The sequence below is a fragment of the Oxyura jamaicensis genome, chromosome 1 (genome assembly GCF_011077185.1).
Source record: "Oxyura jamaicensis isolate SHBP4307 breed ruddy duck chromosome 1, BPBGC_Ojam_1.0, whole genome shotgun sequence".
Taxonomy (NCBI): Eukaryota; Metazoa; Chordata; class Aves; order Anseriformes; family Anatidae; genus Oxyura; species Oxyura jamaicensis.
The window spans coordinates 58007455-58022583 of record NC_048893.1 but is presented as its reverse complement, the minus strand read 5'-3'; the positions used below and the strand labels follow the sequence as shown (position 1 = coordinate 58022583).

Genomic DNA, 15129 nt, shown 5'->3' with positions numbered 1-15129 from the left:
AGTTTTTCTTCTTTGCTAATGTATTTCCTTTTTTTTTTTTTCTTTCATATATTTCCTTTTCTGACATAAAACCATTTTCAATTCTGCTGCTTAACTAAAAAACTCCACCTGGCTCAATGCAAAGTTACAAACTCCTATTTACTTCACTATGTATTGGATCAGTCCCAGTGTAGATATATTTATACTGCTTGTGCAGTACAGGCCGCACAAAATTTCAAGAAGTTGAACCTGTTCCAACATTCAAACAGCATTCTTCCATTTCTTTCAAGTAACTAAGCAAGCAGACAGTAACAGAAGTTAAATTAGTATCTTATTACCACTTAGGTTGCTCAGGGCTCCTATGTCGTGCCCAGATACCAAAATTACTCCTGAATTTATAATAAGAAACTACTACTATTATTTTATTTTGCCTTTTTCAGGAACTTGAAGGATCCCCTTTCTCTTTTAAATAAGCTTTTTGGAATGCATATCTACTTTTTTTTAAGCCAATTTCTTATTTCCGGTAATTGTAGTCCATCCTGTCCCAACCAAGTTTATTAGATTAGCACTGTCCTGAGACAGTGTTTATAGATATGGATTGCCTTTTCTTGCTTCTAGGTTTTTTATAAATAGACTTTATAAGGAAATTAGACATGGGTATACATTAGCTGATGCCTTGTTATTTGGAAAAATGACTGTGTTGAGGTTTGATCTATCTTAAGTTATCTGCTTAGTTATCAGCTTAGCCAAACTGAAATACAAAGACATATTGGGGCTTAACAAAACAGTGGATGAGAGAGAGAAGATGTGGTCACTTCTTCCTTCCTAATAAAGCTGAACAATGCGTTTTAGCTGAAAGGGGACAGCTGCATTTCAGAACAAACAGAATCATTATTGGCAGTACTTTTGTGATGGGTTTTTTGTTGTTGGTTGGCTGGGTGGATTTGTTGTTGTTTCCCCACCACCACCTTGATGTTGTTTTGCTTTTTGTTGGTGGTGTCTCCTTGTTTTCATGTTTGTTTTTTGCTTTTACCTGGTGGGTCACTATGGTTATCCGGGGATTATCCAGGTTAAGCCAGGAAGGAATTTGCCCATTAGTGACAATGAAAATATGTCGCACCCAAGGAGCATGCCTCTCTATTGATCGTAATGAGTATCTCAGTTCTTCATTATCTTCAAAACGGCTGGCAGAAATATCTTCATCCTGTTTGGACTGTAAAAAAAAATCGCTTAGATTTAAATGAACCATGCAAGTCCTGATCCAGCTAGGTAACAAGAGTGTCCTTTAACATATGGGTCATAGGTATTTTGAGACTTCAAAAATACTTTTATTCAAAAATAAAAGATACATTGATCAAGTGCCATTATTTCTCTAAAGAGTCATGTTTTACTAAATTATCAAGGTGAATAATACATTCTTCTGACACCAATGGCTTACCATAAGGTATCATTGGGTCATCTGCTGACCACAGTACAAGACGACAGCGCACTGTAGCTGTTGTTTCTTCAAGAGCATCCCAGCTCTTGAAGAAAGAACCCCAGTTAAAAAAAAAATAAAAATCCTGTTTTCCTAGATTATTAATTATTTCCTGATCTTGTTCAAAAGCCAAGATGCATTTCAAATCTGTGACATCACCTTTCAGAACTGCTGCTTTAACAGGCTCGGGCCTTCCAAGTTCATCATGTCATAAACCATATATAATGTGTCACCTAATATAGACACTGGAAGGTGACGATGTAGCTGCTCTTCAATTATACCCTGGTCTTTTATTTAAGAAAAAAATAGGCAGGAGACAATCAACAAAATTAAGCCTAATATTCACTACCTAATAGCTAAAGGCTTCCATACGCTTTTTATTAAAAGGAAACATTTTAAATTAGAAATGCTTCAGGCAAGTAACAAAATTAGGTTACATGATACTAACATACGTTTCTTTCCTATTTAAGAGAACTTAATCACCTCTTCCAAAATGGAGGATTAAGGATGCTGAAAAGGATTATTTCTAGAAGAACTATGCCCAACTACAACAGGAAACTCGAGGGAAAAAAAAATTGAACATTTAGCAATTAAAGTTTTCACTGCAAATTCTATGCACTGTAATTAAGTCTCCTTTTCCAATATGTACAGTAAACCAACATAAACAAAACATAAACAAAAACATAACTGACAACATTTCACTGACAACAGCATATATTGGCTAGGTACCCATCTAGAAAATGTATAGCACGTAATTAAACATGAGGAAATATAAACTTTAAGTGCAGGGTTTGTATCAATAAGCAGAAGTTCCCTAAAGCCAGGTTCACAGGTACAGAAACAGACTGAAAGCATTATTAGAGAGGGCATATTTACTTTATCCATTTTTGACATTTATGGTAAAATTAAATTATAGCAGGAGAAAAAAAAAAATCAACATTTTAGAAGATCTTGTGTTTTTTTTTTCCTTTTGATAAACTTAACATTCTTCCATGTAATATTTATTCTGTTTAAAACTTCTTTCTTTACAGATAACTTCATTTAATTTTTTCGATTTTTTTTGAAGAGAAATAATTAGTATTTGTTCAGTATATGTGACACTGCAAAGCAAAAAACCTTAAGAAACATACTGAGAAGAAGGTAATCGTGTTTGTTAAATAAAACCCTGTCTCTCTCCCACACACAAGCCTGCTTATCTGCCAGTCAGTATCAATTAAGCCTTTCAGGACTTGACTGCACATAACTTTATCAGAACATGCACAGAGGGCAAAATTTTTCATTTAATAGAGAACAAGAAAATTTCAATTAAATGCCACTCTGCATGATGCTTCCTCCTTTTAGATTCCAGAATCTGGCAACATTCTTATGACATTTTATTATAACAAAATAAATGCTGTGTTCTTAACACATCCAAACTTCTGAAAGAAATCCTATGTTCCTTGTCATTAACTAGTTAACTGCAAGCCTCCCTCTGCATACTGCAACCTTCACATTCCGTAACAGGATTTACCTACCTGACTGACAGAGCTGAGGTCCCACAGTAAGTAAGCAGGATTAAGCATTAATTCTTTTCCATCTATAGTCATGTTCTTCTTTGCTTGTTTGCTCAGTTCATGGAAACCCTTAGGGTTATTCAGTTGCAAAAGAGCCACGCTGGCTTCTGAATAGAGCTGCAACTACACAAGCAGAGAAAATAATTTCCAGCATTCATCCATGGCAGTTCTATTTCTTGGCCGATTCAATCATTTCATTTTATTTTTCTTACTGGAGTTACTAATAGGAATGACTAAACACTGTTTATAAAGCAGTACAGTTTTGTAGGAACACAAAAAGGGGGCAGTAAAACAGGAAATGAAAAATATTTAAAGACACAGAACACTTGTAAATGGTAAGCCTTCATGTTCCAAAAAACATTTCATTTTACACAGTAAACCAGCAAGAGAAAACCTAGGTATATTAGAAATATTCCTTAAGTGATTAATAAGTCACTCCCACAACCAACAACAAAATTTGGATTTTCTTTCAACTTAATATACGACTGAAAGAATCGTACCCTTCCTCCCTCCCCCCCTTTTAATCAACCAATGCTTCTCTGAGAAAATTAAAGTCACAAATTCATCATTGCTGTCAGAAGCGTGAAATATTCAGAATGGTTTAGAGATCAACATACAGTTCAGAAATCTGAGATACAAAGGGCTCCAGAACTAATCCATGTGGGTCTCCAAGTCCTTAATGATGGTTGCCAATAGGCTGTTAAGGTCATTTCTTAGTTGGGGACTGTTTGATCTGTTTACTGTTTTTATCTCTTGCCACTAGTAATTCTGGATATCAGATTTCATAATGCACAGGGCAAGAAGCAGCTTGCACTCGATGCCCTCTCTGAGAGCTATTATAACTTACAAATTGCAGGGCACTGAAATGTTTCAGTAAAAATATAGCATAACCCAATAAAACATAGTGTTTAACCTATGCAGTGGTGTGAGAAGACACTGTGCTAAAAGTACAACTGTACATTGATTCTCCAAATGCATGCATTCAACAGACTGAGAATAAATATTGTTAATAACTAACTGAATTTATTAGATGCAATGCTTAATTTTTGTTCCTTCATGCAACAAAAGACTAAAATGCACATCTACCAGATTTTCAGTTGAATATCCATAAAAGCAATAAATAAAAAGTTAACATTTTTCTGTTTTGTAACCTGAAAAAAAAAATCCCTCGATTTTTCTTTTCTGATTAAATCTGACCTTTTCAGCCCATTTTAAACAGCACTTGTCCCAGAGTTAGTACCCCTTCCCTTAGCAAGACCAGCTGTCCCACTTGTGACATTTTAAAGCTGTTGATGCTTTGACTCATATGCTATTTGAGATCTTTCAATCTGACTTATGAGGCCTGCCATTAGAAAAATCTGATAAATCTCAGACCTTCCAGGGAATCATTTGAACCTACGGGTGGAAAGGATGGCTTCAGTAGTTAAATGGCTGAGGTATAGTTACGGACTGCAACCAACAACCTCCAAAAATATCAATATCTAAATGCTACAGATTACAAAGCTGCCATTAGTGGGTATGTACTTTTTTTAGGAATACAACAGTGTCACACTGTCCCTCAGAATCTCTCATATAAAATATACATATAACAAACCAAAAATACTGCCACTCTAGAGCTTTGAAAGTGTCTAATCATTTTGTTTCTCTTTGTTTCCACAATGACTAGCTCAACAAAATAGGTACGTGTACTACAGATCCCTAACTAGATTTATTACCAAAACTTTCCCTTTCCCCCATCTAATACAGCAAATAAGCTCTAGGTTTTAAAATATGTAACAGTCCAAGCACAAACAAGTAAAAATATGCACCATTGCTCGGTTTGAGAGTTAAACTGCACAGAATACAAAAGGTGAAGGAAATGGGGGGGTTGTTTGTTTGTTTAGTTTGATTGTTTTTACACAAATAGCTTTTTCCAGAACCAAGTATTTTCTTAAGCAGAGCTATCAATAAAGTTAGATTTCAATGAAGTCTCCTGGGACATAAATTATCTAGCTTCTAAAACACTAAAAGCTCTGATCAGAACTTTCTATTGCTGGTTCTATATTGCTTGAAAAATATTTTCAGTATTTTCTGATGTCTCATGGCTATTACCCTCCTCTCAGTGGGGAGTCTCGCAATTACCCATTCTCTTTAAATATGTTCTGGAGATCAGCATGATCTTGACAAAACTGGTCAGCAGAACCAAAGATGCTGTGAAAGCAGAACAGAAACAAACAAGCTGGTAGATGCAGAGTCAGCATGATCAGGCTAGGCTTGGCTTCCAGCACCAGTGGCCTATAAAGACACCCTGCAGTTAGGAACATCGACCACCACACGTGCACGTTCATATAATGAACGTACTTGAAAATGAGACAGGAAAATGGCATTCTCCCAGCATGGTAAATTTAAATGTAGGTTCTCCCTTGGAAGCTTTGGCAATGCTTAGACTTAACAGACTAGGAAGCTGGCTGGATGGGCTGAGCCACCCCAAGCAAAAGTAAATACTTCATTAACATGTTCTCAAGCTAAGAGGCCTCAAGAGTAGATATTTTTATTTTATTTTATTTTTTTTCCTGAGGTGGGACTTGGAATCCTAACCAGTCTAAGTTTTCTCTTTCTCTTCCTGATGGCCAAAGTTGATCATTACAAGAAGTTGTGAATGCCCATCCCTGGAGGTGCTCAAGACCAGGCTAGATAGGGCCTTCGCCAACCTGATCTAGTGGGTGGCATATGCAGATTAAAGAGGAAGCAGTATTTCACAAAGGAAGAAAATCTGCAAGCTTTTAACTTTACCTGAAGCAATCAGGATATTCAATCTTGAAAGTCACCTTTCTCCAAAAATTTTACTATATATTATTTTTGTGGAGAACTGTTAGAACAGTAACCTCAAAAAAACAAAACCTAAAACAAATCTTTAAAAGTAAAAAATATTTTTTCCATCTCTTCTTCAGCGTGCATAAATTCAATGTAACATATTTCCAGCCTCTAAGGAAACAAGGCTTAGCAGCAGACAGATGCATAATCAGAGTAACACCTCCATCTAGTGGCTTACTAATGCATTATTAAGAAAGCACGGAAAATAAAAAGCAACCAAATACTATTTTCCAACCACACCTGTCAAAACACACACAATACAAAACAAATGTCGATCAGCAACAATACTGCTGCTTACCTTTCATATGTAAATAAGCTTCCATATTATTACACTGCAATAAAGGCCCTAAACACAAAAAAATTGGAGACTGTAACATATATAAATTAGAAAATTTCAAGGGTGTATTATGTACTATACAACCTCCTCTTGAGCTCAACTCCTTCTAGCAGAGAACTACTGAGGATTTTTAGGCCAAGAAACACATGGCCCAGAGGTCAGAGCAATTTTTTTTTTTTTTTTTTTAATTCAGAAGTAATTTCAATCAAATGAAAATGATCAAATTAAAGCAGCATAATCAATATTCAAAACAGATGTATCAACAGCTACATTCCTCCCTTTCTCTCCTTTCCACCTTTCTTCCCTTCAAACAGTAGCACTGATGAAATTTTAAGTTATTTTTTTTCTGTACTTTCAGCATTGCACTAAGAAACAGCCAGTTAAAAAGAGTAGGGAGGAACTCTTTAAGAATAAGGAGGCAGTTATGAAACAAGTCTAGCCTAACTCAATTGCAATTTGCCCTCTCTCCACCAGGCATCTCACAGTACTTCACAAACCTTCGACTGCTGAAGCGGTAACTGCAGAGGAATCGCTGGAAATTTCAGTGGAGACTAAACAACCAACCTTTCTTCTGCTTAACAGCAGCATGAGCCAAGTAGCTCTCCCCTAGGAAAGGGGAGCACCACACTTGATGACATTTTACCACAACTGCCTACCTACAACTTCCACTGAAAGGAGAACTGATTCTGAGCAAGGGTCTTAGTAAATGTTTCTATAAAAACAAATCACATCCACACTTGGTATGTAAGATTTTTGGCTTTGTAATTAAGCATCTTACATTTTTATGCTTATATTCTAGTATAGGTTTAATATGAATAAATTGCTGCTAACATGAGTAGAAGGTCAGGAAAAACCTGCTACCTACCTCACTATAACCGTATATACTATATATATGTATATATATAGAGAGAGTATATATGGTATATATATACACACACACACATGCACACACTAATCTCGATTTAATTGTTCTAAAGCAGCCACCATTGGAGGAGGAGGGGCACATACACAAACACACAGCAATGACATAATGACAACGGGATGGTGAAACTGCAGAATGCATTAGATACCTGAGAAAAACTGTGTTTACACAGAGAAGTGCCTAACCAAATCGCAGAGGAGCAGCTCTTAGGAACAGATAGCAAGCTGATCACAGTGATAACATCTATAGAAAGATAAGAATGCACACAGGAGAACAGAACCAGCACAAAGATCAACAATCAACTGGTTGACACGTAACTGTCAACAACAATTAAAAAACAACCTAGGCGGGGTAAAGAAAAAATCACACAAAGATAATAGGCATGGGATATCATTCCCACGAAAACAGACAAGGAGGTGGGAGATACACCCAAGGCACCAGAGACGTAGCCTTTACGTTCATCTGAACAGCAAGCCAAAAACACAAACTATGGCATTTTTCATATTTGTTAAACTAGAAAAGAGTTTGGATACAGACAACAGATTAAACAATTGCTCAGACATGAGAAGCAAAACTGAAACACAGAAATAATTCATCCAGCATGCTTTTTTGATGGAGTAAGTAATACTACTAAGAGATGCTGCTGTAATGAAAGAAGATGACCAGCCATAGTCATGGATGGCAGTACAAAATATTAAGGTCCAGGTAGAATCATTACACTCTAACAAGTCTTGAAACCACAAAAGAATAAAAACCAGCAGATTGCTCATAAGTAATAAGGAGGAATCTGGGTATTTCACTCTTACAAGGCATTCGCAAAAGAAAGCACCTCTTGATGGAAGGTCCATTATAACTTAAGAGACATGGGCTATGAATAAGGTCTGTGCTTTACAGATTTATGGCAGAAAATCTAGTGAGAATTAGGAACTTCTCAATCCTGGAAGCAAAATTCCACGCAGGAGTATCAAGGAGAAAAATCATCAAAATTCACTGGAATTCAATGATGTATTAGAGAAATCAGTTAGAAAGTGTATTTTGGAAGGGATGAAGAACAATAAAAACCAACACCAATATACCACAAATAATGATAGGTATTCCAATACTCAAAAGCAAGAGTAGGCGGGGAGAATGTTCCTCAGAACTGTGTTATGAGAGCTTGTATCTATGAAGGTAGACCAGAGAACAAACATTGTCTGGGATAGTGTTCCAGTATATTCCCAGATGTGGAATGAGACAGATTTCTTTTCCACCAAATTATCACTGAAATGAGGCAATATTATTTCAGATACCAATCTGGCAATTAAAGAGAGGATGTTACAGAAGAGCTGCTCCTAGAAGATAACCCTGGCTTGATTTCAACATTGAATTTCAACATTGAAACATTGATTTCAAATTAAAACAGAAAGACAAGTGAAGGAACATCTTGTTACTAAATTTCTTGATTGCTAAGGGGCAAGTTGAATAAATGAATAGAGCTGCTAATTGAAGTCAAAGGTATTCTGAGCAATTCAGCTTCATTAAGTCAAACGTGTTACAGCTACCAGCAACCTGTAACTCACTCTGTGCTGAGGTACTAGAAAAGGCTCCATGCCCAAAAGGCTGAACTTGCACTCAAATGTCTTGAGATACTACTATATGTCCAAGCAGATTTTCAGTCTTTCACTGCAGGTGAGACGAGCCAACAGGGAGAATTGCAAAATTCCAGTCTGCAAACTAGTGTTATTAATTTACCATTCTTACTGGACCGTGTACAGATTCTTAGGAAATGAGAATCTGGTGGCAGCAATTCCCAAATGTTAATTGTTGTATGAGCTCGAAGATGTTTCAACTTGTTTTTAAATGCAGAATAGTATTTTAGCTCAGGGATTTCCAGTTACCATGACTGTCCTATTAATTTCATTCTTTTTATTCAAAATGAAGGCAGCCATTAGACAAAGATGTTTTCAGGAAATAAATTATGCAATTTTAAAATTATTTAAATATAAATGAGTTTACATATATTTCACTTTCAGGATCCTGTTTTAAGTTGTTGACTTTTTTGTTGTTCTTATTTATTTAAAGCAGTTTGAGCTCTGAACATTTTAGTATTTTCAGTATAGCTCTACCTACAGTAAGAATCAAACACTATCCTTTCCCCTTCAATGTATTTACATTTGGATTCTTCCAATGTCTCTAAGCCAGGAAGCATTCAACCAACATTCCTTATTCAACCTTGAAATAAAGAAACTAGAATCTCAGAGAGAAAAATCTAAGTACCACCTCCTGTTGGATAACCATCTATTTCCCTACAGTAAACACAGTTTCTTTAAAGCTATTTTAAGAAAGCATATTGATAGCATTTAAAAGCAGCATAGACTGGTAGATCAACCTCATGAGTATCCACTGCAGTCTAACCAATGTACCACTGAAAAAGAAGCAGAAGGATGCCACTACCCCACCAGAATACACTTCTTGCTATTTGTGTGAGTGATGGTAGGCTATTTTATGAACAGCATCAGTACAAAGCAGTGGTAGGAGGCAATGGAAGTCATGTAGAAACACTGGCAATATCGTTTGCAATGAGCATAAGATAGCATACAGCAAGTCTGCTGGCCTTGGGTTAGCTATGTACTTGTATAAAAACTTCTGGTGATGCTTCATTTAAAATACCGTACAAAATTCTAGTTGATCACATTGAAGACAGACAAATTCACAGTGGAAGCGTCAGGGAAGGGCTGTCAGAAGGATGAGAGAAATGGAGAGCCAGTGCTGTGCGAATAGCACAATGCGATTAACTCACTAAAACAAAGGCTAGGAGAAGCCATATCTGTACTCTCTACTCATACACAGGAGATGTAAACAAAACCAAAAGAGAAGAGCTATTTAAGTTTAAAAAAATATTTAAGAGCTAATTATAGTAAGCTACTTAAGAGTGGGTAGGATGAGAGGTACAAATATGCTTACTTAACGAGGTTTCTAACCATTGTTATTGAGATTTTAAAACAACCTGCTTGTCTTGCTAAGACAAGAATGAAGAAATTCAGCTTGCGTTAAATTGGAGCATGACTGGCCTATGAAACCGTTTCAAAAGTATCCTTTCAGCTGTAGCTGAATACATGATTTGATAACCCAGCCTGCTATAGAGAGAAAAGGAAAGCAAGTTCTACTCTTTCAAGCACCAAGAACAAGCCACAAAGTGAATTATCACATTCTACAAGTGGGCATCTGACTAACACAGATTTTTTTACGGATTGACATCCCAAGTCTCTACATACCCTTAGCCCTGCTAATTCCCTTCTTCTCTACAAACTCCCTGGCCTCCGCCCCTTTCACATCACCATCTTCCCAGAGCTCCCTTTACAGAATACTCAGCTTGGTTAATTAGCAGCAGACCAACATTTTTCATCCTGTTGAGCACTTGCTTCAGAAGGAAAGCTCACTCTCATCTCTCCATAAGATCCATTGTCATGCATAAGACAATGATTTTGGCAGATTTCTGAAACTTTTACCTGTCTGTTAAACAGATCTGTAACTGGAAAAGTTGTCCAAATGTTAGGAGAGAAGGGAAGGTATAAAATGTTAATGGATGGCACAGTCACACAAATTGTGTTCTACTGTTGTCTTGCAGATGGATAAGTTAAGTATAAATCGCTTAGTAGCATACAGAGTACTTGGCAGAAAGAAATACAGCATTCAGCTGTGAAACAATTTATTGCTCTTACTATTAAGACTATTCTTCCAAAAGCAAAGAAGGAATAAAAAACGCTAAGAAATCACACGAACAAAATTCCGTCACATTAAACAAACCAGTGATACAATACACTTCAGTAAGACAACAGCCTATAGCAAATCGCTGAGACAAACTGGTTAGTCTGGTATTTTTCAACTAGTTGCAAGCTAAAAATCTAAAGCCTCATGACTTGCAGTCACAAAATTGGCATTTGGAAGGCAACAATTTGGGTCACTATTTACTGTTCTTCACAACTCAGGAAAAGGGTCACAGATGACTATCAGAAACATCCTAAGTCACCTGCAACAGTTCTCTTGCTAGGTCTGTAAGGTCTGTATGTGAAGTACTTAAAAACAAACAAATAAAAAACAATACAAATAAATTATTCTTTCCTCCACATCCTTACCAGTTTTACTTTAGAGGCCAGACTCTCCGGTAGTTTTGTTCGTAGCTGATTTGTTTCTTTGAATGTAGCTGGGAACCCACTAAGAAAGGCCAAGTCTTGCATTAACACTAGGCCTGGAACTTCTTTGTCTGTAGTCTAAAAATAGGATGACAGGGTAAAAAGTATTTTCTTTAAATTTCGAGTGATTCACATTATCTGACAACCCTTCAGCAGATGACAGATTTAATAGAGTGTAGTTCTGTCATTTAACCCAAACCTCAACACTGAAATAAAGGTCATTTTAAAAGCTTTTACTTATTACAACGTTTGAGTTATGAAAGGTGTATAGCACATAAATAATTCCTAAAAACAAGCTTAGCACTTACAAAAGCTAAAAGCTAATTAACAGATTTTAGAAGTACATACCAAGTAGCCCCTCCATACTATCTGTTTGCTGTTGTCTTTCATCATTCCAGAATGGGCAGCTTCAACTAGAATAAATAAAATACATTGCAAATCAAAAACTGGAAGTCACTTCTTTTGTATATTCCAGAAACTAAGATAGACTTTTGCAAATTAAGAAGTTTTGGATGTTTATGGAGTGAAGATCTGTCTTTATACTTGTCAAATAATCTTGCCAGTAAAATAAACACCAGTGTTTGGGCAAGTGGGTGGTAGTGGGTTGGGCACTACGTATTAAAATAAGTAGCCTGTACCTGTTCTAAGATACTACTTTTAAGTGTTGAAAACATAGATAATTTTGTTTTACGGTGTGCAATCCTTTGAACAAAGGCAGAACTTTTTGCACAATATTCATCACAGCAATTAAAAGATGATTTCTAAAACTAATCCTCAGTCTTAACCTCAGTCTTCTGAGATCATCTGTGCAACACAGATTTTCAGATATCGAGTCTGTTTTGCAACAGTACTTTAAGAGTATGGAACTGTTTAATCTTTCATAATCAGATGTCTGGGAGATAAGAAACAGTATTACTGATGTCATCATTTAAAGAAACAGACTGAGGGGAAGAGACACAGTACAACTTGCTAAAGTCAAACAGAAAATTAGTGGCAGAGTCAGTGATGGAAGACAATACAACCTAACTCACAGCAACTTAGTAAAAAATACTTCCCTAGGAGACAATACAGAAACTGTCAAATAGGTTCTTACCATCCTTAGGGCTATCAAAAACAATTACTGTCACATTGGTAGAAGGATTTTTTGGTTTTGCGACAAAGAACATATTGTTAGCAGCTTGTAGAGCAGGATGAACGGACAGGAGGTCTTTCAGCGTGACGTTGGTTGGCAGCGCGGGATCCAGGACAAGCATTGGCACTTTAACGCAGTGTGTCAGCAAACATTCCAGTTGCTTCTCGCTGCAGCAAAATACCAAAGGTGAATTTAACACCACTAGAAAATTTACAACAAAAATCAATGCTAGGTGCAATGAGAGATGTTTCTGTAAAATCTGATCAATTATTTGTAACATCTGTTGAAGAAAGGGTGGGAACAATTAAGAGCATACTTATTTTGCTGTAGAAAGCAAATATCCTACTGTTACAGTTCAGCACATTCCTGTAACTTGTTCCCCCAATTCCTTGCTTCCTCTCCTCAAAAACACACCTCTTTTCTCAACCATGTATTTTTATTTCTCACAATTTCATTTTTTTTTTTCAAATATTTCAATGTTTGCAGAGATTTGACTAAAAGAGGACACCTTATAAAGATCTCTACAGAACAACCAGGTCAAGTTAAGAACAGGACAGAGCAGGCCCTGCTGCTTCCTGGCAGCGCACAGACACATGATCCTTGGCCCCTCGACAAACAATGACTTACAGCACTGTGTACACAAATGGCAGGTAAAGGTACTGTCGGAAAAAAAAATAATGCTTTTGAATTATAAAACTCCAGGTACATATGCACTAAAAATCCACGCTCAGAATATGAACTATGCCTAACTAGTGACAAGTACATGTTTTTTGAATTTCAGAAATTGTCCCACTAAGAGGCTCATATTTGTCACAATCACATTACTGTTGTTCAACATATATATTACCATGTTGTCAGCTTCTCTTGAAATGACATAGAAGGAAAGCATGCTCAGGTTGTAGAAAAAAAAAAAAAAAAAAAAAAAACAATACCCCTTTACCCCACCTCCCCAACAGTTCTTTTCAGCTAAAAATGAGTAAGAATGGTTTATTTCAATTTATAGCCAAGACAAAACAAAAACCAAAAACACCTTACCTCTTCTTTGTTGGTTCTGTTGCATTCTTTCCAAGGATTTCCCTATTACAAAATTAAAACAACCCCATTAAGTAACTCTGAGTTGATGATAAATAATTAAATCTAATTTCAGAGTTCTAATTGAGTCAAGAACATGTTGTGAAATCAGCGATAACACAGCTATAAAACTGCCAAGGCCTAGTCATTAGCCTACTTCAGGGAGCAGAGGCTGACATGCGCTCCCTCACTGCTCATCCTTGCGCAGCAGAACCCCAAAATCCTTGCTAGTGCTGGGAGCTGCAGCAGTGGGACTCTGCCAACAAGATTTTCAGGGGTTATTATTAGATTATTTAAGGAAACTGCTATTAATATGAAAAGCACTGATAATAAACCAGGAATTAGTGACCTGAAACTGGAGTGAGTTCATAGTTTTGTCTAAGATACATATTCTGTTAAGGTCCACTACGCATTGGCTGTGTGCATGCAGAAACTGATGAACATTAATGCACAGGTAGAGCAGTGATGATGCTAAAAAATTAATGATAATAATATGATCCAAAGGACACCTCCTACACACACCAACAAAAAGAGAAGCACCGTCCACCAAGCTACTATCTCTCCCCCTGAAGAATAAAACACCTGGACAGTGACTAATCTGATTCAGGTGGATCACTAAAAAATTAACAATTTACTAAGTTTTACTATGTAGTACAGAATATATGCTCATTAGCAGAGTTTTATAGTCTCTGCCTTTGTCTTCCACAGTCCTCCTGATCCTTTGAACCATTTTTTATATTTATTTTTTAAACTGTGCTAACCAATTCCAAAATACAAAGGGGTCTGGGGAGTGTTGTTATCTACAAGGGAGAGAACCAGCTGTCCCTGTAGTTGACGATGTGAGAAACAAAGTTGTGCTTTTGCAGTAGAGAATTATTTTTCTGTATTCCAGGGTAGTTGTGTAGTCATAATAGGGAGAAATGCTAAGTAGAGAAGTGGACAGTAGAAGGTCTCACTGCTCCAAAATAAGGTAGAAGCTTGAGAAAAAGAGGATGAGCAGTGTGAGAACAGTAAAACAAAGATCGCAAGTTCTCAAAACATAAGAAAGGAGAAATTAAAGGGTTGAAAAAAAGAAAAATTGTACATCTATGGTATAGAGGAGCGTCGAGTAGCTTGTGAACCTGTAGTACTCAGCCAGTGAGGAAACAGGGGAGGTGAACAGGCAGCGGGTTATAGGGAATAAAAGGTTATGATTTGTTTGCTAAAATGTGCTCCTGATTGACAGGATGCCCACCATTGCAATCGCAAATAAAATACCTTCACAGAAGATCCTGTCTGAAGAAAATTATTTAAGATTTTTCTCACAATCTGGGGGCCCGTCTGGGATCTTGCTGCCTGCTTAAGATTTCTTGCCACCACAGACAGGAAGGTGCACCCTGCTGATTTCAGCGATTCTGTCGGGGTGGTGGGCCATCTCGGTATGGCCAGCAAAGGACCGAGACTGTTAATTTGAAGACAGGCTCTGAGAAGCTCTGGGGAGAAGGGAGGCCAGCACAGACATACACAGACACAGCCCACATATAGTCCAGCCCGGATCGGGAACAGGCACTGGGATTACTGCTGATAACCCAGACCGGGAAGCCATGCACGGACAGAGGTAAGGGAAACTTTACCATGTCTTGCCTCGGGTTGG

The 15129-nt window shown here is 37.0% G+C and overlaps 1 protein-coding gene and 1 long non-coding RNA gene across 4 annotated transcripts in view; one reads left to right on the top strand and one right to left on the bottom strand.

The window, feature by feature from the left end:
* GNPTAB (N-acetylglucosamine-1-phosphate transferase subunits alpha and beta) overlaps positions 1 to 15129 on the bottom strand; it is a 49773-nt gene that overhangs the window by 19417 nt on the left and 15227 nt on the right. For all 3 annotated transcript variants that reach the window (XM_035342018.1, XM_035342012.1, XM_035342026.1), the window contains 6 exons: positions 13461 to 13502; positions 12387 to 12592; positions 11642 to 11706; positions 11237 to 11371; positions 2971 to 3132; positions 1013 to 1192 (listed from right to left, as the gene is read on the bottom strand). In XM_035342018.1, coding sequence (XP_035197909.1) covers positions 1013 to 1192; positions 2971 to 3132; positions 11237 to 11371; positions 11642 to 11706; positions 12387 to 12592; positions 13461 to 13502 — 790 coding nt within the window. The remainder of the gene's footprint in view (positions 1 to 1012; positions 1193 to 2970; positions 3133 to 11236; positions 11372 to 11641; positions 11707 to 12386; positions 12593 to 13460; positions 13503 to 15129) is intronic.
* Positions 774 to 14693, top strand: LOC118175655. The gene is made up of 3 exons (XR_004755062.1): positions 774 to 917; positions 14288 to 14291; positions 14683 to 14693. It is a non-coding gene; the product is annotated as an uncharacterized LOC118175655 (long non-coding RNA).